The 23,266-nt window shown below is 35.4% G+C and overlaps 1 protein-coding gene across 4 annotated transcripts in view; it reads right to left on the bottom strand.

Moving 5' to 3' along the window:
• The window catches only part of AKT3 (AKT serine/threonine kinase 3), a 156,332-nt gene that overhangs the window by 44,295 nt on the left and 88,771 nt on the right, over positions 1 to 23,266 (bottom strand). For all 4 annotated transcript variants that reach the window (XM_080586761.1, XM_080586762.1, XM_080586763.1 and 1 more), the window contains exons 4-8: positions 20,444 to 20,555; positions 18,851 to 18,995; positions 10,101 to 10,232; positions 5,500 to 5,565; positions 3,763 to 3,831 (exon numbers count right to left, since the gene is read on the bottom strand). In XM_080586761.1, coding sequence (XP_080442887.1) covers positions 3,763 to 3,831; positions 5,500 to 5,565; positions 10,101 to 10,232; positions 18,851 to 18,995; positions 20,444 to 20,555 — 524 coding nt within the window. The remainder of the gene's footprint in view (positions 1 to 3,762; positions 3,832 to 5,499; positions 5,566 to 10,100; positions 10,233 to 18,850; positions 18,996 to 20,443; positions 20,556 to 23,266) is intronic.

The following is a 23,266-nucleotide window of genomic DNA, read 5'->3' as shown; positions in this document are numbered from 1 at the left end:
CAGACTGTGGTGGGCCAGCCTCTGCTTTCCATGCATCTGCACTGTTAGCATAAGCACAGCTATGGACCACTAAAAACGTCCAAAGCAGAATCCTCTGTTTGTGAATCAGAGCCCCTGAAAATATTTTAAGACATACACGTATTCTGACATCTCCATCCACAAGCAACAGTGGTGATTAACCATGTGTGAAACAGCAGGAACCTGGGGTCTTACTTACCTAGCAGGTAGAGTGGGCAGTGTGTCTGATGGCAAATATGAACTATCTTTTAAGTAAAACATTATCATTTTAATACAGTCACTCATCATAAGCATTCTTCATATTACTATAGCACCTAGCATAGTTGTTATCAAACCGTAAGTAGTAGTTTTCAATGAAGAATGATTATTTAGGTATAATAATGCATGCTAGAAGTGAATTCATACACTCACACATATGCTAAAGATCCTAAAGCAACCTTAAGAATTAAAATAGAAAAATCTAATTCCATGAAATTACACCAGCATTTTCAGCTAATTGTTTAATTTACTGTTTTGGAATGATTAGGCCACCAGGCTCCATTTAAAATTGTCAGAACATGAAGACAGGATTTATTATGTCTGGGAAGGAAAAGAAGATATCTGGCAGGTTATGAAAAGAGCTTCCAACATTTGCACTATTTATTGATTTACAGTTATTAACTATGTGAGCTAAAGTCAGTAGAATTGCTGTAGAAATAGCTTTGGCACAAAGAAAGCCATTTTGTGCATAATTTTTGATGGCATACATAAGGGTGCTATAGTTACAGAGAAGATTGTGGCTATAAATTTCCTGGTATGTCTGTATTTAAAAACTGAACAACAATGTCACCATGGTGTTTCTTCTAATAAAAAATAATAATAATAATAATGGAAAATCTTTACAAATAAAAATAAAAAGTCAAATATAAAAGCATATTCAACTGCAAAGCCTAGCACGCCAAATATGTAAAAGACCCAACCTTTATGAATCGATGTGTTAAACTTCTACAAATGTTGGCGACTTAGTTAGCATGTTGAATGTTGTATGACTGGCTCTTGCTATTGTGTACTAGGCTTGCTCAGCTCTGTACTAAAGCATACTTGTATGCTTACAGTTCTGATTGTTTTGCAAAGCACTTGCAGTAACATCCTTGAAACTTTGAATTATTTTTTTAACTGTTTCAGACTTCATAGCACTTCTAGGCAAATTTCATACCCAGAGAAATACAGGGACCTTATTTTGGACTGTAAGAATTTAAGGCCAAGGAATACTCTCTCTCTCAGGCAGAGTTCAGGAAAAGAGAATAGGACTCAATCCGCATAAAAATAACAAAGTTTACAAGGATATTCAGTTATTTTTCATCAGGTAGCTTGTGAATCCTGTTTTTTTCTAGACAGTAATAGCACTTTTTCAATTACAACAAAACATTTGGTTCTGTCTCACTAATGAATTGAAGTAAGAACTGCAAAAGAAATATGCAAGCAGAACAATGATTCGGAGTCCTGGTGTGGAACAACCATCTGAACAAATTTTAGAGTCTAATTTTATTATACAGATAATTACCAATTAAGTTAGTTAAAGAGTATAGAATGTGGAATTATCCTGAAAGTCCAAAGCACGGAAGTTAATCAACTTATTAATCAACTGAATCAGTGTATTCTGTAGAGTAATATATGTGATAGATTTCACTCCTAAAGCGTTTAAGCCTTTAATGCAAAATACCAGAAATCAAAAATGGGAAATAAACACCCTGAAAGCATTCCCCAAGAACAGAGCCACTGTTAGTAAATTAGTTTGTATGCCACATTTTTTACCCATTTTGTGCATCCAAGAGGTTGTGGGAACATTGTAATATACTACTAACTTATATCTTAAACTGTAATCACATGGTACTTTAACATAATTCCTTCAAGATAACAATGGTGTTCAGAAGTAAGCATAATGCCAGAAGCATCATTCTGGTTTTATACTGTAACATAGTTTATGATCAATAGACATTGCTAAACATCTCATCCACCGTGTCTAACAGTAACACTAAAAAAAAGATTTCAAGATTAGGTCCTTAAGCAGCAAAAAATTAACTATAAAAATTGCCAGGATAAGAAAAAATTCACTCAATATTTCTGTCTGAATAATTTGCTTCAAAAAATCCCCTAATATTTTGCTTCTATATATTTAGCTAAAGAAAATACTTTTTTTTCAAGTTGAAAGAAAATTAGTAAGTTTATGTTTTGTACACAGTAACACACTTTAACACAACTTATTTTCCTCCAGAATGAAAATCAAGGACCCCTTTTTTTACCGTCTTTTTCCTAAACATAGGAAGAGGAACTGAAGGCTCCTAGTACTGACTAGACTTTTTATTACTGTAGTAAGGCAGAAGCCTGAATTGTGGCATTCTCTTGCTTTCACCTGGGTCAGAGTCAAGGATACTGACAGAAATTTCTGACAGAAATTTCAAGGTTGTTGTTTAAAACATACTTATAAAGTGCATCTCCTGAGATTACAGAAATGGTCCTGTGCAGAGAAGACTATGAAGAATTAGCTAGTTTACAAGGAATCCTTTTTAAACTTCCTGTAAATAGCGCTGACTTAATATTAGTGATATAAGATTAAAGCCAAATAAGCCAACTGAGTATTCAATAGAAGGTTGTTATCCCATTACTATTGAGGGAAATTCTATATCTACTGCCACTAGCCACAATGGTTCAATGCCTGTGATGCTGTGTTCATGCATACTGAGTTGAACAAGACATCCTCCTATACAAGAACCCACACCACCATGTTTGGCCGCCAATGGTATAGGGTGGCCGCAGATGAGTTAAAATGTAAATGGGCCTCACACTGGGCCCAGAAATTGCCAGAGCAAGGAACACAAGACAGGCACCCTGTGGGTGCTTAGACATTAGAATTGCAGTTGAAGACAGTTTTATTGAAGGAGAATGCAGCAAAATGATAATGCAAAACATGGCATCATGTTGCAACAATTCCTGAATGAATACTTTTTTTTTTTTTCATAAAAAAAGCTAAAGGAAATGCTTAGTCCTTTAACATTGTCATGCAGCAAACAGTATACAAAATAACAAATTCCCCAGTTGATGTTGTAATGAGATAACATCTGAATAGTTAAAGGCACTCAAAAGGTAGATGAAAGCTCTCTTCTTATATTGCAATTATTTTTAATTCCACTTGACTGGTATAGTTTTTGATACTCTACTCTTCAGTAAAACAGCTGGAGGACAACAAATGTTTACAACACTACACAAAATTTTGCACTTAGGTTTAAATTTCCATAGAGCATATCAAGCAAAGGGGAAAGAAGTAAAGAAAAGGATGAACACCCCATTCATTTCTCCTGGGTACTTGCAACGGCTATAGGAAAGAAAAGTATGCATATTTCACATTACGACAAAAGCAAGACCACTAAACTACTTTAGCTTGTTTGCACTGGATTAAAACCATATTGTGCCAGAACCTGAAGAAAAAAATAATAATTCAAAATAAAATAAAATAAAAAAGGTATTTCTAATTATTTCTCTCCCATGAAATTATCTTTCAAAATATAACAGTCTAATTTTTCAAGAATGGAAAGTGTTTTTGAGATGGTATTTTAAAAAGTCTTTTTTTTCCTAAAATAATTTAAAAAAAAAAAGTTACTTCAAAGATACCAGAAAGCAAAAAAGGCAAAAAAAATTACACCCTTTAAATTGTGGCCCAGTGACATCACTACCATCACAAGTGCAGAATGTGTTTTTTAAACTTACCTCTCCTCCGTTAACATACTCCATCACAAAACACAAACGATCCTTTGTCTGGAAGGAATATTTCAAGGACTTGCAAAGAAAACAGCAAAAGCAAACCAATTATCATATTGTATTAACCCAATTTCTTGCATTTTAACTGTAACAGAATTTAATTTTATCCTCTTAAGCAGACAATTCTGACTTGGTGAGAACTTTCAGGAAGTTACTCTTTTAATTAACCTATCTGGAGCTTGAGATGAATTAACATAATGATATGAATTAACATAAAAACCTTCACGTCTTCCCTCATCTCTGTTACATGCCCACTGAAAATGAAAACAGGATGCTTTTTATAATAAAATATTAAATAGCTATTAAACTACAAAATTTTCTACTGCATTTCTTACTGCCATACATGGTACCATTCATCTACTTTCATCATTTTAATATCTTATTATGTTGATTTACACAATTGAGAGTACATGTTCTTTCATTCTTCGTCCAAATAAAGTGATCTTTGCTTGCTTTCAATTCCAAAACAAGGACTTTCTATTTGCACATAGTAGGTAATGTTAAAAACATGTGTTTTTGTGCCAAAATGCATATATTGTTTACATATCATTTTTAAATTGTAACAAATGTTTTCATCAATTACAATTTTTGACTTTTCAAAATCGATTTGATTTTGTCAGGAAAAATGATACAAAAAAAATGATACAAAAAAAATGATACAAAAGAAAATCTACAGATGCAGGTTTGGCCTTAAAAGAGAAATGCAGTAGAACAAAATCATAAGGAGGCTCACATAACTTAAATACTACATGCCTCTAAAACACTTGTTTAATAAAATCAGAAAGATATAAAGATACAACTGTAGTGACATTTTTGCTTGACGTCAGTGAAAATACACCTATTCCTGGTTACCTTTTACATTCTAATTCGAGAAACTTTTGAAGATCTCATTGACTGAACTTCCAAGAGTATTTTGGCATACAAGCAATGTAAATGCAATCCTTTCCTTTCTAAAGGGCTTATGTTTTTCTACATGAGGAAGCTTCCATGCCATGCTTTCATTTTTTTTAATAGAGAAACATATAGTTTTTCCCTATCTTAGAATAACATGCTATTTATTTTGAAATCAATTTAAAGATTTTCTAATGTATTATCAAAGGAGAAGTGTAAGAATTACTTCCATAGAAGGAAGTCTGTTATAAAATAAAATTATTAATCATAATTTGTCAAGAATATCAAAATTCTCATCTTCTCTTCAGTATTTTATTTCTATTAAATATTAACCACATGAAGACACAGATATTGAAGTAGCGGTGTTTAAGCTTGCTTGCTTCATGGGTTGCTTTTGCTGAACTAATATGTATTTTATCATTTTATTGAATTCTTAACAGTTTGAAGTTTTCTTTGTAAAAATTACTTCCTTGACAACTATGTGAAATCAATTAACTTTTAAAGGAGTTATTAAAAGAATTCATATACAAAAATCGTAAAAATCCCTCAACAGTTCCATTCTACAGTTAAATTTGCTTTCTGTGCAGTTAACCTTTACAAAACTTGATTTCTGAACTGTTAAATGCATAAGAGATATTGTAAATACCAGACAGCTATTGCATCTTTATAAATCATCATGAGAAAGACTTCAAAAAATTTTGTTCATAAATTATGTTCATAATGGAATGTCCATGTCATTGAAAATTACCTGTTACAAGTTCTTAATTGCACTTAAAACTAGTTCCTCATACTTACTGTTAAAAAAGGGTGTCTGGTGTTTTTCAATACTCTGCTTTCTGTAAGCGTATGAGCCACTTCATCCTGAGAAATAAAAAGTACAAGAAGCAGGCTTGAAGTAAGATATAAAATCCTACTTAATTAACTACAAGGAAAAAGTCAACGCTTCCAAAAACAAAGCAACATTACAGATTTAGAAAATGAATGAACCTGCTTGCTTTACAGGAAAAATGAAAAGTATTTTCATATTTTTCATATATTCATATATTCATATTTTGGAATTAATTTTTTGAGAATACATTTTAAAGTAAATTGAAGTTTGGCAACATGCAATTATGCATATTTGAATTTCTTTTCTTTTTCTTCTTTTTTTATTGCTTTAAAATGAAGTCTTTAACTTTATATCCGCTGCACGGTGCAAAAAAAAAAAAAGATATTTGTTTTGATATTTTAAAAATGTAGTCATCAGAAAATGCCATTCCAATGTGCATTATCTGAACAATGTACACACAAGTTGAATCAATTTGCACGAAACATACACAGTTAGTAGCTGACAGGCAACTGTAGAATATAGTCTAATTTAGCCTAATGGTAAGAACACTCAGAACATTTTTCTGTTTTCTAAACATTGTTCAGGTGTTTGTTTGTTTTTGTTTAAAACCATTCAGCCAAAATTAAAGGGAGACCATACAAAACCCCTGCTCAACCTCTGCACAATCCTACAGAAGCCACATGAGACGTGCTTCTCTGGCTGGGCCTACTCTCCCTCCCCAGGGATGCAGACCTCCTCCAAACAAGATGAGAAACATCCAGGAAATGCCATTACTCATTCCCAGATAGGTTTTGAAAATGGGGCAATTCCGAACAAGACAGACACGCTCTCCCATCCCTCAGCCTAAATGGCAGGGATTACCACAAGCACCTTCCAAAGGGAAAAGAAACTGAGTTGGCCCCGGCAGGTATTTGTGCCTGGGGAAGCTCGCTCGTCCTTGAACCTATGCCCATCCCCAGGCAGGAGGCACACCAGAGGTGGGAAGGAGCCCCCAGGGAGGGAGCAAAGCCTGGGGACATGGTATGGCCCAGCACCACCAGGCCTGCAGGCAGCACAGGCACAGGCCTCACGGGGCGAGCAGGAGAGGATGGCACAGAAGAGGGCTCGTGCAGCTCCTGAGGACAGGGAGGAGGACAGTAAATTTAGGAAATTCATATTATGTACATATGGTTGTTTTATGCTGCTCTTTGAGTAACACGTTGGGAATCCCCCTCTCCCCAGGCTGCTGGGGTCCTGACCTAAAAAGCCTGAGAAGCACAAGGCTGGTTTTTGACATTTACAGTTGCGTTAAGCATCAGCTGAGTATTATACTGAACTAAAGACTAACCTGGTGACTCAAGCATCAGTCATAACTCTGCATACGTAAATTTATTTAGTCAGAACATACTTTAATATTGCTACAAATATTACCAATATAACATTAATGTCCTGTATGTGCTTATCAGGCTCTGCTATGAAGATAAGGTATTATTAAACTCCAAAGTAAACACAGATGTCAGGAGTTTTAAATTATACTTTTAAAATTGTCAAAATAAGAAGTTAAAAAATAACAACAACAGAATTAGCAGTAATAAATTATGATGCCATTTAGCTGAATAACAGCGTAATGTTGAGTGTAGCTAATACAGACAGCCACATACTGGAGGAAAAACAAAAAAACACTTCAAGGAAAATGCAAGTCTAAAGATTTTTCAGCATATCTTTAGAAGTTTTCCATATGAAGAATGGCAATATGAAGTAACTTTATAAATTGCATCCTCTGCTTTGTGGATATTTCTCCCTTTGGGGTGTGGGGGGGACACGAAACCCATTCACTGTATTTACTAAAATATATGAATAAACAAAAAAAGTTTCACTCTCTCTCCCTTAAGTATACAGATGTGTTTCCTGAAAGTTGTGAACTGATCTGATGAACAATTTCCATCTGGGTGGAGGAACTGGAGGAAGGGTGCAACTGCTAAGAAGGTGCTGGAGCCAGAGCATGGACTGGGTCTTGTGTTGTTGAGAAAGACATGAAAGTTTGAACAGGACATAGCAGCTACCGCTGTGAGCACCAGCAGTGAGTGCTTTGAGGAGCCACCTCCTCTAAGCCCCTCGCCATTGCTTTAATAGACGAATATTCCTAATAATTCCCAAATTACTCATCTTGGGCCCCTGTCTAAGAGGAATATGTTCCTCAAAGCACTGCCTTGAAACTTCTGCACCCTTATTTTGCACCTTGCAGCTCTGTGCTTCACATCCAGGACATACTCTAGATGCTCAGACTGAGGAAGGCAAAGGAGAAAGGCTGGAGGCGACATCAGAAAAAAGCCTAAGAACCAAAGGACTTGAAGTGGATGTTTCTAGCCTGACAAAAATAAATCTTAACACAATGTAAACTTCAACTTACATTTTTATTCCTACATTTTTTTCTACTCCATTAATTTCATAAAATTTCTCAGTACGTCCGCAAAGTTTAAGTACCCAATTTAGTTCACAACCCAAGACAACCTAGGTAACAGCTATATCTTCTACCAAGCAAAGGATAATACATTTCTGTATCACTACTGAAAAAGAAGGAATTCAAAATTCCAAACTACTAAGGAGGTCTGTGTTAAAGTTTCTCTTTACTACTAAAACTGGAACTTCAATGTCTTCACCCAACCGATGACTCTAACACCATCAGATTTCAACAGAAATGGCCACTTTGAAGTACGAAGCCTATCTATTAATGAAGGAGTTAGTGAAAAGGTAAGAAAAAAATTAACAATGATATAAGAAAACTGAATAAAACGCTTTATCTAGGATCTGATGGGCAGTCTTGTAATAAACAGTGACATGAAAATAAATTGAACAGACTTGCCACTGATGTTTCTGATCTTCAGTGATCTAATTTAGTCTGCAATATTTTTTTAATTGGTGATGTGGAAAAAAAGTTCATTCTCAGGTTCAGACTACAGGTTAAAAAGGAGGAAGAACAGAACATTATTTGTAAATGCATTTTATAAAAGCCAAAATTAAAAATATTTTTAAAAATGAATGTGAGTTATTTAGGTATCTGCTCAATTTTATGAAATGTCAAGCTCAAAAGCTTCCCTCCTATGTTAATGATGTGGAGATAGACTTAAGAGCTTATCTATGAGGAAAATTTTAATACAGACATACGTAGCATTGCAGTATACCACTATAGAGACTTTTTACACTGTGATGAAAAATCTATTTTAATTCTTATTTAACTAATTTACTTTTACTTTTTGGTATAATTTTCAATACTGTTAAAGGAAAAGGTAAGGATTAATTACACTTTCTCACTAATCTTACTACTGAGCATTAATTATTTTATTAAGCTTCCAAATGCACACAACATTAATTTGATATTGACCCTATTCATGTTAATGAAGACAAACTGAGACAACGTTTACTGATTTTTGGAAATCCCATTATTCATCAAGTGTAATTTGAGCAAATCTTCAACCTATCTAAACTGCTATCACCCTCATGGGGCAAAAAAGGAATCTACCATTTTCCAGTGAATCATGATGTTTAGATCAGAATCAAGTTGATGAAAAAGCAACACGGGCTGGTTTTCATGAAGCTCAAAGAAACATAATCGCCTTTGAGGTTTCTATTCCTCTATCAAATTTAATCAAGAATGATCAACACATTCAAAAGCTATTAGAAAGTGAGTGAGAGGCAGACAAATGAACATAGAGATAGCCTGAAGAATGCTGTAAGCTCTCTTTCCATTGGTCAACAGAAAAATTGGAAAAACATGAAGAATATTTTAAAATAAAATATATATAATACATAGTAGTTGCCATTCACATTCAGTCTTTAGGAATAACGGTATTGTTAGCCTCCAGCATTCAAAAAATTTCAATTAGGTCCATATCCCTCAAAAACCTCCTTAATTATTACTTGGGATTATTTTTAATTGCATAATGATGACAACAGTGTGTAGCATTCCTGTTCTAAAGTTTTTTTGTGCAAACAGGATTCAAAACTCTAGAACTTCAAGAAACAGAGCTCAGAGTACACGATCTTCAAGTTTAAACTGAGTAAAATTATAACCAACCACAAGAGCTAACAATGCTACACTAATCAAGTGTAAGCAACTGGACAATTCCAGTTAAATAATTTTTTCAGACATCAGCTTCAGACTTCTCTTTTTCCTCAAAAACTGAAACAATAAAATTGTTATTCCCATGCACAGCTTTCTTATCTAACACAGCAAAAATAGAGCATAGGCCCATTAAATTAACTGTATTTATCTGAATAAACTTGCAGATCACTTAGAAAATGTTTAGGTGTACAATATACCCTACAATGCTCTTTTTCTTGTTTTAAGCTTTGATCACATTATTTTCCTGCACAGTGAATTATCTCAGTGCCTTTGCACACTCTAGGTTATAGGAGAGTGGAAAAAGGCATACAAAATCTGTACACCTAAATATATTTCACTCATTTTCTTTGCACATATATTTCTGTCAAACTTATTTACCATCAAAAATCAAATACACCTTATGTATTGGATGTTGATTATTCCATTCAAAAACTGACATAATATTAAAACTATAACCTTCCTTACCTTTGCAATAATAACTTCTTTTTTCAAAATCTTCATAGCATAGTATTTCCCACTAGCCTTCTCTCGGACCAGGATAACTTTGCCAAATGTTCCTTTGCCCAGTAGTTTTAAATAGTCAAAATCATTCATTGTCTACAAGGAGCAAAGAACAAGGATTACCAAGACTTATGTTATGCAGTTCCAATATATACAAAAATGTTTCCGCATATAACCAAATGGTATTACCAATATAATAAGACCAGTTTACAAAAATAGGTACACTTCTATGATTAATCTCATAATAGCTATATCCTTAAGCCATTAAGATGTATTGATCACTACTATTATTACGGTTCCCTAAAGTCAAATACTGCACAATATACCACACGCACACACACACACTTATTTTTAGAAATCACATATAAAACAAGACCTTATTCTATACCAGCATTTCATGAATTCTCCAATTCTAAGAAAGCTCATCAACTCCTGTACTACCACAATAATGCAGCATTTCATCAGGCTTTTCATAACACCAGCCACTGCACTACTGGCTTTTTTGAAATATACATAACCCTTGCTGCAATATTCTACCAGTAAGAGTATACAGTGATCTTTGCATGAAGGTTGACTTTTAAAACTCTGAGTACAGATTACTATTACGTGGGTTTTACATTAATAAATATGGCTCCAAAAAGGAGGAAGTGTCAAATTTTAATCTTTCATGTGATTCCGTTATAGTGAATTTTCAAGCGTCTAGTATTGCCTGAGTTTTGCAGAGTAAACATACTACAGCCACAGGCATCCAAGAGCTGGTTCCACCAACAGACAATTTGAGTCCATTTGGGAAGCGTAATGCAGCAACTGCAGAGTAGCTCTGTACAGGGTTGTCTTGGATTGACAATACAGTTTATTTGGCCAACTCAGGGCCAAATCGCAGTGGTTTCCATAACGCTTTTTTCAGCCTACTGTGTTACTGGCTTGGGTGCAGCACTGCACAAGCACACAGAGCCAGTTAAGGTACCCAGGAGCATTGAGGAAAGTAGCTAAAAGCTCTGAAAGACAACACAACCCACATACTGCAGGGTTGCTCCTGGGCAAGCATGTATTTCTCACTCTTACTTGGCTGTAGTAGAAAGGTAGTCTCAACAGAGTTATTCTAATTCTAACATCTTTTCTCATCAAGCTTCATTTGTTCACTTTGCTTATGGACAGGATATATCTACAACAGCCACCTAGGTAAAAAGTGAAAATTTTATCTTCATGAGTATCAGAAATGTTGTATATTCCATAGGAATATCGTTGGCTACACCTCAAATAGACATCTAAATAGGTAGGAGATATACAAAAAAAGGAAGAGGAGTCACCTTCCCAAAATAACTTTGCCAGAAGTATGTGGTTGAGAAGCAGATAAATGTGGACCCTAGACTTGTTTCTTTTACTGCTCATGTGATTATCTTTGAACTCCATAAGCCTTATTGCTGACTAAACACCCATCTTCTCTAAGGAAAGGAAATTCTAATTTTGCTAACCATTCCAGAAGCTACATAAGAGTGCTTCGGCTGATTCTCCGAAGGAAGCCCTGTTCTTCACAAAGGATTATTAATTAAAGGCACAATCAAATTGACATTTTATTTTGGAAGCAAATGCACAAAATACATACTTTGAATAGCACTTTCTAGCTCTAGTGCTACTACTGATGGGAATACCAGGCAGGATTCCAACTTGAAAAGAGGGCCTCTGCTGTCATAGATGATTGCATCACAACCCCTGTCATAAATGCATTAAGCATCATTTAAGTATAGATTACTCATGATTCTTCCTGATTTTTCTACACTGTTCCAATGGGAAGCCTATTCCAGACACTCACAGTCTCACAGTCTGGAACTTCTTTCTACAATCTGCACATGTATTCAACTCTTCTTTTTATTGACTGTCCTGTAGCATCAACAACTCTCCCCTTCTTTCTTACTAATACACCTCCAAACATTTATAAATAGTAATTATATTCTCTCTGAGTTTCAGTTTCACTAAGCTAAATCTATTTAATTCTGTTATGTACAAGGAAAAGAAAAGATCTTGCCTTTCTTTTCACCTTCCTACTGTCCCTTTCTTACACCAGTTGCGGTTTCAGGCAGCTTTCTTGAATAATGGCATTCTAGATAAACTTCTACTTGCATCTTACAAAACAGAGATAGTGCTTTCCTTATTCCTACTAGAAACACCTCTAAAAGTGTCTGTGTATCCCATACGCATCCTAGTAGCGTAGAGTTATTGGGCATATTCCCAGGTATGCAGTCAGAAATACTGGCAGCAAAATACATTTGCTCCCGTGAGAAAGAATAGAGGGCAAAATTTACTTCTAAAATCATTTATTCCTTTAAATTTAAGTGCTGAGACTGTTATCGTGGATCTGAAGTTGCTGTGTTCCAGTCCTGCCAACAAACTGTGGAAATAATTTATGCAGTCACTCACCCTGAGTCAGTTAGAAATCTGCTCAGAAAGAGGTTAGAACTCAAGTTTCATCAACCACATTAGTGCTGTAATTCCCTAGTTTGGAGGTCTTTGTCTTGCAGCTTAAAAGCTCTTTGGCTTTAAAAATTTTTCAACAAACTAGTTCAGGTAACATCTGAATAGCTGGATGTTGCAAAGCTTTATTAAAGATGCTTTCCACATATCAATTGTCTTGCTAAATCAGGAGGAATTACATCTTTTTCCCATGTAATGTCAGTTTGGTAGCTGCTAAGCAAACTAACCTTGGTGAATTTCATTCTCTGCTCACACATAAACACACAAACATTTTGCACTGATGGGTCTGGTTTTGCTGCCAAAAACAATTCACATCAGGAAGAATAAAATTTTATCCCAGAGAAAAATACGAGTTACAGGGTTTTCAGATAATACTAAAATACTTACTAATACTTTTTAGCTAAAGCAAATCCACGCAAGTAAACTTGAAGTTTATGACCACAGACTTAATGATCACCTTAAATGATCACCTTTTTCAAAAACTAGTAAAATGTGCTACAACTAGTGATGCACAAAACTGCGAAAATTATAGATAAGTACAAATGCAGGTCTATTATTAATGCATCTATAGGTTTATTATTAATACAAGAAGCTCATATTTCATTCATTGTATATCAGTGGTTACAAAATAAAGAATTATGCAACATTTTCCTGTCAAAATGAAACTGCTGTTAACAGTAAACTCTAGGATTTCGGATCATGCACAGACTTTAGAACCAAAACGTAAACAATGCTCAAGCTAAAGAAAAGTACGTTATACAGCTACAATTGCATCTCTTTTTAATACTTACTCAAAACCTACAATAATTACTTCTCTAGAAATATTTTACGATCTTTTTATTCCAAATACTGATTCAACTAGTAATTAAAAGTGCTTTCTATGGCACTAGCATCCTTTCAACATATTAGCCTTTTGTTTATCAGGGTTCTAAATTTTTCTTCCATTTATTCTGTCTCCAGTCATATTCCTGCAAACTCAAACTTTAAATAATTTTGAGCTTTCTTCTTTGGTTAGTAGAGAAAAGGAAAATATACACAACTTGTTATAATCCTGATAAACAATGCAAAGAGTAGTTAATGTAAAACAGCAAGAATTATTAGAGGACAGACAATAATATTGACACACAGATTTTGGTTTTGAACTGGCATATGTGAACATTTTTCAGTCACAAGCTCCCATCCTTTAACAAATTGTTCTAAATCGATAATATACTGCCTTAATACCATAACCTATTAAATCTTTGATCCTGTTCATAAAATTATTTTTCTTAGCTCTACAAATAACCTGTTATATAAATGCAGGACATTTTCACAAGGTCATAAAACATTCAGCAAGTGATGGAGAGCTGGTGGAAAGCGGGTGCCTTATGCAAGAGGAAAATGCTGTCTATATTAGAAAGCACTACCATCAATCTAAAAAGCTACTTCCCATCACCGACAGGAATATCAAGTGTAAGTAATAATTAGTAGTAGCTTTTTATCTATATTGAGAAAATGGCACTTGCAATCAATCTGAGGTTGGTGATTTTCAAAATGGAAGGAACACAGTTATTTCTAGTCTTGTAGCAAATGTAATCTTGTAGCAAATGTAATCAAAGTACTTATTGTTTGAATTAAAATATCTTTTACAGGAAAGTATTGGAAAATACAGAGATAAGTAAAGGAAATCGCACATATGTTTTTAAAAAAGGCTGGATAGAAGGGAGTTTGAATAACAAATTCATCTAACCCTCTTCAAGATAGACTTTCACAATAAACCTTCATTCTGTATATTACATATCTCCAACTATACTGACAATTTTAAAAATAATATTATTTAGCCTGAACAAATCCCTCTCAGCTACCTCAAAATACAAAGCGACTATTAGGAGAATTAAGTAAGAAACAAAGAAAATGTAGATGGGTTTTCACTGTAACCTAGAATTTTTGTTCTGATTGTTTCCTTTCCACCAAACCTATTTCCACTCATATTCATCACTTGGGATTCCAAGACTAAGATACAAAACAAGTTACAACAATTAACATGGGAAAGTTACAATTTATGGAAAAACAGAAGTCTGATGCACATGTACATGCATGAGTATGCATAAACATGCATTAAAAAAAATCTATTATCTTTACTATGTCCCTCTCTGTACAAGCTCAACTCGGATCACAATGGAAATCCACTGTTGACTGGTCATAAGACCCCACACACCAGAAAAAAAAAAATTTTTTTACTTCTATCAAATCAAAAGAAATACATTCAAGGTCACACATCCTAGTTTGGGAATTCCTGAAACTTACTTTGTAAAAGAGCATTCTCAAATTATTCTTTTTACTGTTGTTAACTGGTACAACACATATGTAAGGTTGTGATCCAAACACTATTACAATGTTTGTACAGTGTACCCTACTACTACTACTACCACTACAGTTGCAACTGCTACTTCATCAACTAAAGAGACTTCTCAAATACCGCAGTCAGTATTTTGGAAAGTCAGGATATCTACTCTGATAATTCTATGACAACGATCAAGCAAAAACACACAAAGAAACTGCCTTTGTGCTAAAGCAGTGAAAAATGACAAAAATCACACACACACACACACACAAAATGCATTTAACACACAATTTATGTAGAAGATGGGCAGAATCTTCCCTATTTTCATTCATAAAGCTATCAAATTCCCTCACAAAGAAAGGCCAACAGCTCTACTGATAAAGAATACTTAGCGACCGTAAAAGGTCATCACTTCTAATAGTTAAAAATCTATGGGACCATAAACAGCATAAAAGGCAACTTTTTCCCATACTTCTGATCTTCCTTGAGAGGCTGGATTTAGAGAGAGACCATCAGAGCCTGAACAAAGCCAGCTCATCAAAGCAGCCCTTTGCCCACATGCGGAGGGAGGATCTTGGCTCAACTGATCACAGACATGGGCTCGATGCTAAGGGCAGCAAGCCAGTCAAATTGAAAGACTCATTCGTCCAAAATTTGCTTACATAATGTTCACCAAAGCAGTCATGAATCTAGTTGCAAGCTCAGAGCAAACAAATTTTTAAAATATGTAGATTTGAAAGAGGAAAGTAATAGTTTTGCAAGATTTTAAGCCGTGGCTTAACAGAAGGTTATGGCAGTAGTGCTAGTTCTAAGAATAAAGTCTCCTGATGCTCTTATTCTTTAGAATCTTAGCAGAAGGCTTAGAGATGATACGCAGTGCAGGGTAACTCAAAAAGTCTGCCAAAGAACACAAGACCTTGGGAGATAAAAACACAGATGCCATAGCTAAGGGTGTACTGAAAACTGGTGGAAAATTTGAAATACTTCCTAAACCTGAGGGATGTTGGTAAGCAAGTTTGGAGGCTTCCATAAGATTGATTGCTGTTTCCTTGATAATTTTCTCAATTCTTTATTCCTGCTGAACTCTGAGGAGTGATTTCTTTTTTTCCTCATTACATTACTTTTGGTTTATCTGAAAAATCCATTCTTTACTCACACTGCACCCTGAAAAACAAATTTGCATACAAATAAAAACCAGTGAAGCTACAGGAAACTAACCAAAGAACCATAAAATGGTCAGCCTTCTCTAAAGCCTATTTATTCCTGCTATGGATCTGTTCAAAAGAATACAGTTTAATAGAGGTATTGAAATTCCTACCAAGGAACTACTTTTTAAAAATTCCTGTTATGCACAAACAATATACCACTAGGAGTTTTCATCCGACATCATCAGGAAGAAACTCTACTTACAAAGAATAGCCCAGCAATGAATAAAAGCAGCAGTTTGCTAACAACTTCTAGTATTTGAAATTTTAGTGATGCTATTACTGTAGAACTTAAGTGGCATATTGACACCATTATCAAAATTGAAAAGTGTAAAAGTGTCTCTGTTTCTTCCAGCTAATCTGGCCAGGGATGTTGCTGTCATGTCTGTTCCAATCATGTTCCATATCCTAAAGACTGTTTTCTTTGGAAACCTTTTGCTACTTTTTTAGAGAGAAGAACAGGCCCACTCCTCTCTGTCTTGTTTCTTAATCTGATTATGCTCTTCTACTCATATGTATACCATCTGGTACACGCACAAGCAAAATTCGCTGGGCGTAGATGTAATATCAGGTGACAAAACAAGCTTATAGGACACAATGAGCAAACAATCCCTGAAATTACAAGAAATCCAGTACAAGAAAAGGCAATAAAAATGCATTTAGGAGTTATAACTGAAATGGTTCAGATTATGTTAACAACTACAAATGCTTGAACAGAAGCTTTTCAGAAACAGTTCCACAAAGAAATGTTTTTCATAATTTCTATTAACATGGAGTAACAACTCCCTTTATTATGGTCTCTCAGTACTTTTTATTCCAAAAACTTCTGAGCACCTTTTGCTAAAGTCTCCCAACAGTCAGAAATCTATGATTTTGAGTTTTAGCAAATGAAATTCCTTGGTGTTATCAGTGTGCTCTTCACTGGCTACGCAGACTTCATTCTGATCTATTATTAGGTATTGAATATCATCATTTTTCATTTCAGGTTTGATTTGTAGAGTTTGCTTTTGGCTTGTTGCCAAATCCATTAAATATTCTGTAGCACTGCACATGTACTGTCCCAGTATCTTTCTTCAGCATTTCTTAGAGCATAAGCTGCAAGACAGAAACAAAACTATCTTCCTCCTACTCCTATTCTCACAAACCCTTTTGTTGTACTGGAAAATGCACTGAACTGTGAACAAGGAAAGCATACGTTTCAGATAAACAACTTATATTAGACAGCATTTATTTTGACACCTTGAAAACGCTTGTTTTTATGCAGTGTTTTTGTATTCCACTAAGGGGATACACAAGCTTGGAATAGTGGTCAGATCTTTAATAGAGCAAACCCAAATCCCTTCCACATAATCACACAGCCTCTTAGGAAGACTGACACATCTTGAACACAGCCTCTGTCTTGCTGTCACTTATCGTATTTCACCCTGGAACACAATCACTAAACCTCTGTGCTGCAAGGCTAAAAGGTCAATGCCAACCTCTCCAACCTGATAATGTATGATGAGAGTATTGTTACACCTGTACATAATTAGCTTTTACATTTTTGTTTAGTAAAGAAAGCCTAGAAGATTACATACAATGAAACTACATAAAAGTACTATGCTTGTATTGCAAACTCAAGTTATCAAAAGTTAGGACATGATAGAACTAAGATTTCCTGTCACACCTTTGTTATATTCATAAGGATATAGTTTACTTGTCAGCCACTGATTTTTCTATAATTCTTGCTTCGTATAGTGCAAAGATTAAAACATGTTCTATGAGTAAAGGCATATGTTCAATATTCCTTTTCACTGTTCGTCATTCAAAGACATTCAGTTACACTAGCTGTAAGACTATTATGCACTGTCTGCAGACTTCCACTTAATTTTCTACAGCTTTCATTTTCTAGCTAGAAAGAATGAAGCCAGTCCTATAGAAACAGGTTATTATTTCTCCTGCGATTTCAATGCATTTCTTGAGCCATGTCAATCCCATGTAGTAAACGAGAAACATCCATTTGAATCCCTCATTATTCTTCAAGAGCAGTCTGTACTTCCAAAAACACAAGACAAAATGGAAACACAAAATAATAACAAATTTTGTGTAACACTATCTTTTAAACATACATTTAGTTGTGTGTTTATCCTGTTAACTCTGGAGGTACACCTACAAGTATGTTGTAGCCAGCTATGTGTATATTCCTACTTACAGCAGAAGCTGCGGAGGATAGCAAAAAGTAAAATATTATTTTCTTGTATGTCACTGAAAATAAAAGCAGAGTTATTTTCCCAGACAGCAAAAACAAGGTCATTAAAAGCCAAATCCTGCTAGCTTTTCTCATGCAAATCATCTAATTTGTACTGGGTATTATTTGCATGAGAAAGGGGGCAAATCTACTTGTCTAAAGAAAATATTGTATTTCTGTATTTCTAAAAAAGTAAACAAATGAAAAGGGAAAGACAAAAATAATATTCAAACAACAAGCAGAATGCTAACATCTGCCTGAATGGTTGAACTTTGTGTCTGAAAATTGTTGTACCAGACAGCATAACAAATAAATAAAACTAGAGCAGTACAGCTTCATTGAATTAAAACAAGTATTTACTTTTATGCTTGTAATATGCTGAAATTTATGTAGAGACACTATTGCTTGTATATTGTTATACCAAGTAGACCATTCTGCAGAAGTTACTTACATATTAGTCTTATTAGATATTTTTGAAGGTTATTACCTTTCTTTTATGATGGGTTGTTGAAGCGTCCATCTCCTCTTCTCCTATATTGTCTATCTGTGAAGTTGGGCTACAGTTCATCCTCTCCTCTTCTTGCCTCTGAAGTCTGTCTGCTACAGCCTGGATTGCTTCTGTCCATTCTTCCCTATCATGAACAGGCCGACAACCATATTAGAAACTTATAAAATTGATCCAAATAAATTGTATATAATGTTTTTCTCATGCAACATTGCTTCATTGTGCAATTTTCATGTTACACAACAGAAGACTCATATAAATTATTTGTTTCAATTTCTGCATAATAGAAAAGGTGAAATTAATCAGCATAAAAAAGAATCACTGCACAGTTTATTTCAAGAATTAACAGCATCTAATTTTGCCAATACTTTAATACTGAAAGCTTGAAAACTCTTGCTACAGGTATAATACAGATCAGGGCATAGTATGTCATATCCTATCTGATACTGTATGATAATAATCTGCTACTTTAAGAGTGTTTTTGGTGTTCCCCCTCACCATGAGAAAATAACTAAGTTTTATTAATCTACACCGTGTGTTCAACTCTTTGTCTGTCTCCTCTTAAAACTGAACTTATTGGCCAATTTCACATGCCCCTGAGAATCCGAGGTCCTCAAAGAAAATTAAATTCCAACAAGCATCATGAAAACCAGCAGCTGCATGGAAGGCGCAGGCCCAGATGAGGGTTTCCACTGACGGAAAAGCAGGGGCAGCTGAGCCCCTGGCTACTTGGCATGCTGGCTGGCCAGCACAGACCTAGCAGCAGGCCAATCCGCACACCACAGCCCCACACCAAGTGCAGTATCTGCTGCTTTTTGCTCAGCCAAGGGATGCAGGAGGAGTCTGGTGGTGTTACGGAATGCAGCAGGAGGTACAGTGCTGCATACACAGAAGGAAGATATGGTGGAAAAACAGTATCATGGTAGAATTGAAAAGCTCTAAGTGAATATACTAATAAAAGAGGAAACAGTGCAAAAAGCAAAATCATTGTTTACTTATTGATATAAACAGTAAGAATGAAGCCAAATCATAGTATTGGTCTCAACAGGACAATGGGAAGACACAGTGGGTCTAACCAGAGATACAGTAAAGAATATTTCAGCAAGGCACATCGTCCTATCTTCTATAGGCTTCTGGTGTCTTAAAAAAGTTAATTCTTAAGAGTGTGTTTGTGTTACTGAAAGAATAAAAGCTAATAAGCAACATAAATTATAACAAACATACTGCTTTCTGTGCCAAAAAAAGGAGCACATTAGGAGGAGTAAAAGCAAAATCTAAGACAGCAAGGCTGGAAAATACTTCAAAGCAGGCATCTATTGTTCAAAATTTCACACTTCAGAGACATATCATGACATAGTTTTGGCTTATTTGAACATACTCATCCCACCTAGTTGCAGGCAGTTTTTACACTAGCTATGAGCTTGGATCATACTTTACAGAAGCTGACATAAAATCTTCAAATAACTGTTCAGAAGTGCCCAGAATGTCACAATTCCCCATTCTGATTACTGAGCAATCCCAGCTGAGACTTGTACATAACGAGCACAGAAAGCAGAACAAAAATAAAACTCTCACCGTTCCTCCGGAGTGTCTACATGGAACGTCCTCTCTATGACAGTGGTCCACTGAAGACATCTGATAATGAATGTGTTTGGCTTTGGTCGCTCTGTTTTCATTAGCTGACATTCTAGAGAAATACATGACATTTCCTCCTTTATACATTACCAGTCAATGGGTGAAGAAGAGCACATACAATTACTTTGATAAAATACTTATAGGTTACGTATACCTATCCAGCACATAGTGGAAATACAGAATGCCAGTATAACCATGGGCTTGAACAAAAGGTAGAAGGCAATGATCATAAGGTGAAGAAATCAGTCAGAGGAATTGATGAAACTTGTTCTGCTCCCCATATAAAGAGAGTGATCTCCATTTGCAAACTAGGTCTGTTCTGAGGGTAAGAAGAATATTAGATCCCAGATTGCTCCAGTATGCCAAGGTAACAGCAGTAGCCAAAGGCACATTTTTCCATCTGTACCTGGCAGGAGGAATATGACGTTTTTCCTTCAACGGTAATCATGCTGCAATAACTCAGGCTACCATCAACTCAGGATTAGATTTATCATAAAACATCTGGGAAAATTCAGATGCTGAAACCAGTCTGATCATTAGACAGGATTACCCCCAACACACACCCAGTGGGGCTGCTCCAGGAAGTCATCTAGTTTTTCTTAGTGCCCCTAGGCAGAATCAGGTCCACCTAGGCTACTTCTCCTGCTTCTCTAAACTCTTTCTACAATTCCCCAAAGTAGTAATTTCAAAACCTCTGTAAGCAAATATTTCATCCAGCTATAAGGAAATTAATTATTTTTATAGCTAGAAGACTTTTCCTAGCATTTCATGCAACTGCTCCAATAATTTAAGCATATTGTTTCTTGCCCTAATGAGCAGTTTATTTATTTTAGCAGCTACCCCTTTTAGACATCTGAAGACTATTTTATCTCTCTTCAGTCTTCTCAGGCCTACATCAGTTCAACGAGTCTACCCTCACAGGTTGTGCATTCAGATCCAAGATCTTTCTTGTCACTCAAATCTAGACATACAGTAGACTATCCACCATTCCTCTGTCACAAGAGCACAACACTGTTGATTCAGGCAATGGTTCAATGAGACTGTATGCTAGATTTTATAATACAGCATACTATACTAAAAACGTTACACTTGCGTGATGCAAAACACTGACTTACTAGAACTCTTTATTCATGCAAATATATTTAAACTTTTGTTGGTTTTTTTTGTTTGTTTGTTTTGTGAGGACAAGGTTACTCTGTCAAAAGTATGACTTGTTTTTTTGCAGCCACCACAAAACTGACATGAACATCACATCTCATGTTCCGGTAATTCAACAAGAATGCTATCATTTGTTCAAACCTGATCCAGATCAAATGTGTGATCGCAAGTCATTGATCAAGTACACAAATTGATCAACAATAAATATGGCAACAGAATTCCTGTTTACAATCCACTGTAAATTTTGTTTTAGAGCTACCACCTACCAGCTGGCCTGCACCTTTCACCGATGGAGTTGAATTCTTTAAAAACCTTGCATAATATAAAAATCCTGCATAAAACCTTGCACTTACTCTTGGTGAATTACATTTTATTTGTTCAAGTTAACGCTGGCATTTCACAAAAGTCATGTTATATGACATGTACCACTTTGCAAGGCGGGCTATTCTTTCATTGAAGTATATATTACATTGGCTGACTTTTTCCCCACACACAAATTCAGTGTCCTGACACCTCAGCTGTCATCCACAATTTTACAGGAAAGCATTTTAAATATTCTCCAAGGAACCGCATCAGACCAAGCAAATTTCTAAACACTCAACACATTTCAGTACCCTCTAGCCTGCTTTTCCTTTCTCTCTTATTCCTGTTGCTAGTGTTAATTGTACAAGCTGCATACTCATAGCTGACCTTCTGAAGTGCAGCTCCATACTGAAAATACATTAAAGCAATTCTCTTTCATTTTACTAGTTTATAACAAGCTTAATGCCTTTGTCCAAGGCATTAATTTGTATGCCTGAAGACCTACATGTTTTGGGACCCATTATCTGAGAAATGGCCTCTGTCTCTGTTATAAAGCTACAGCAAATGTCATCAGACTTACTTGTACTGGCATACAGTACATTTGTACTTAATCCTTAATACAGGCATTAAAGTATTGATGTTCAGGGGTTCTCTGTGAGGAAGCCCAGATTTAAGAACTGTTGTGCAGGCTGACATGGTGTTTTTGAAAAATTGGTCAAGGGCAGAAGTGGACAGGTCTGTCGATAGGATTTTTTTTTTTCTGCAGATCAGCAGAATGCCTCAGAAGCTTGATGGACACATGTAGAAGAAACAGAAGAAGAAAAAAGTAAACACTGTACTATGCAGGTGTGTATTCCTTGATGCATAAACCTATGTATTCTCCATACATCTATAACTTACGTAAGGCAGACTGGTCGCTGTTCAAGGAGATGACACTAGATTTAGCAAACCTGCATATACTATGTAGACTCAAAAGAGAAACAGTAATCCAATCTCACTGCTTTTATACACTCTGCTAGGTCTTGGTTGGGCTGATGGCTATCCTCAGCATTTAGAGGAAAGTGCTAAAGGAGGATGGATACAGGAAGAGGGAACTTAACACAAAAGCTGGAAGAGAAACATGGAGAACAGAAGCAGATGAAGGGAACTTAGGGAACATGATGAAGTGCTGCTTAGGATATATAGTTAGGCTTGTAGCTGAGTGCAAGTATTATGAGAGCAAAGAAATCCCTTTCTTCAGGCATACAGCTGAAGTCCAAGTTACAATCACAAGGATAGTTAACATAGGGGTAACAGGCTATT

This window comes from Anser brachyrhynchus (assembly GCF_964034855.1).
Source record: "Anser brachyrhynchus genome assembly, chromosome: 3".
Lineage (NCBI taxonomy): Eukaryota > Metazoa > Chordata > Aves > Anseriformes > Anatidae > Anser > Anser brachyrhynchus.
This window is presented reverse-complemented; position numbering and strand designations above follow the sequence as displayed.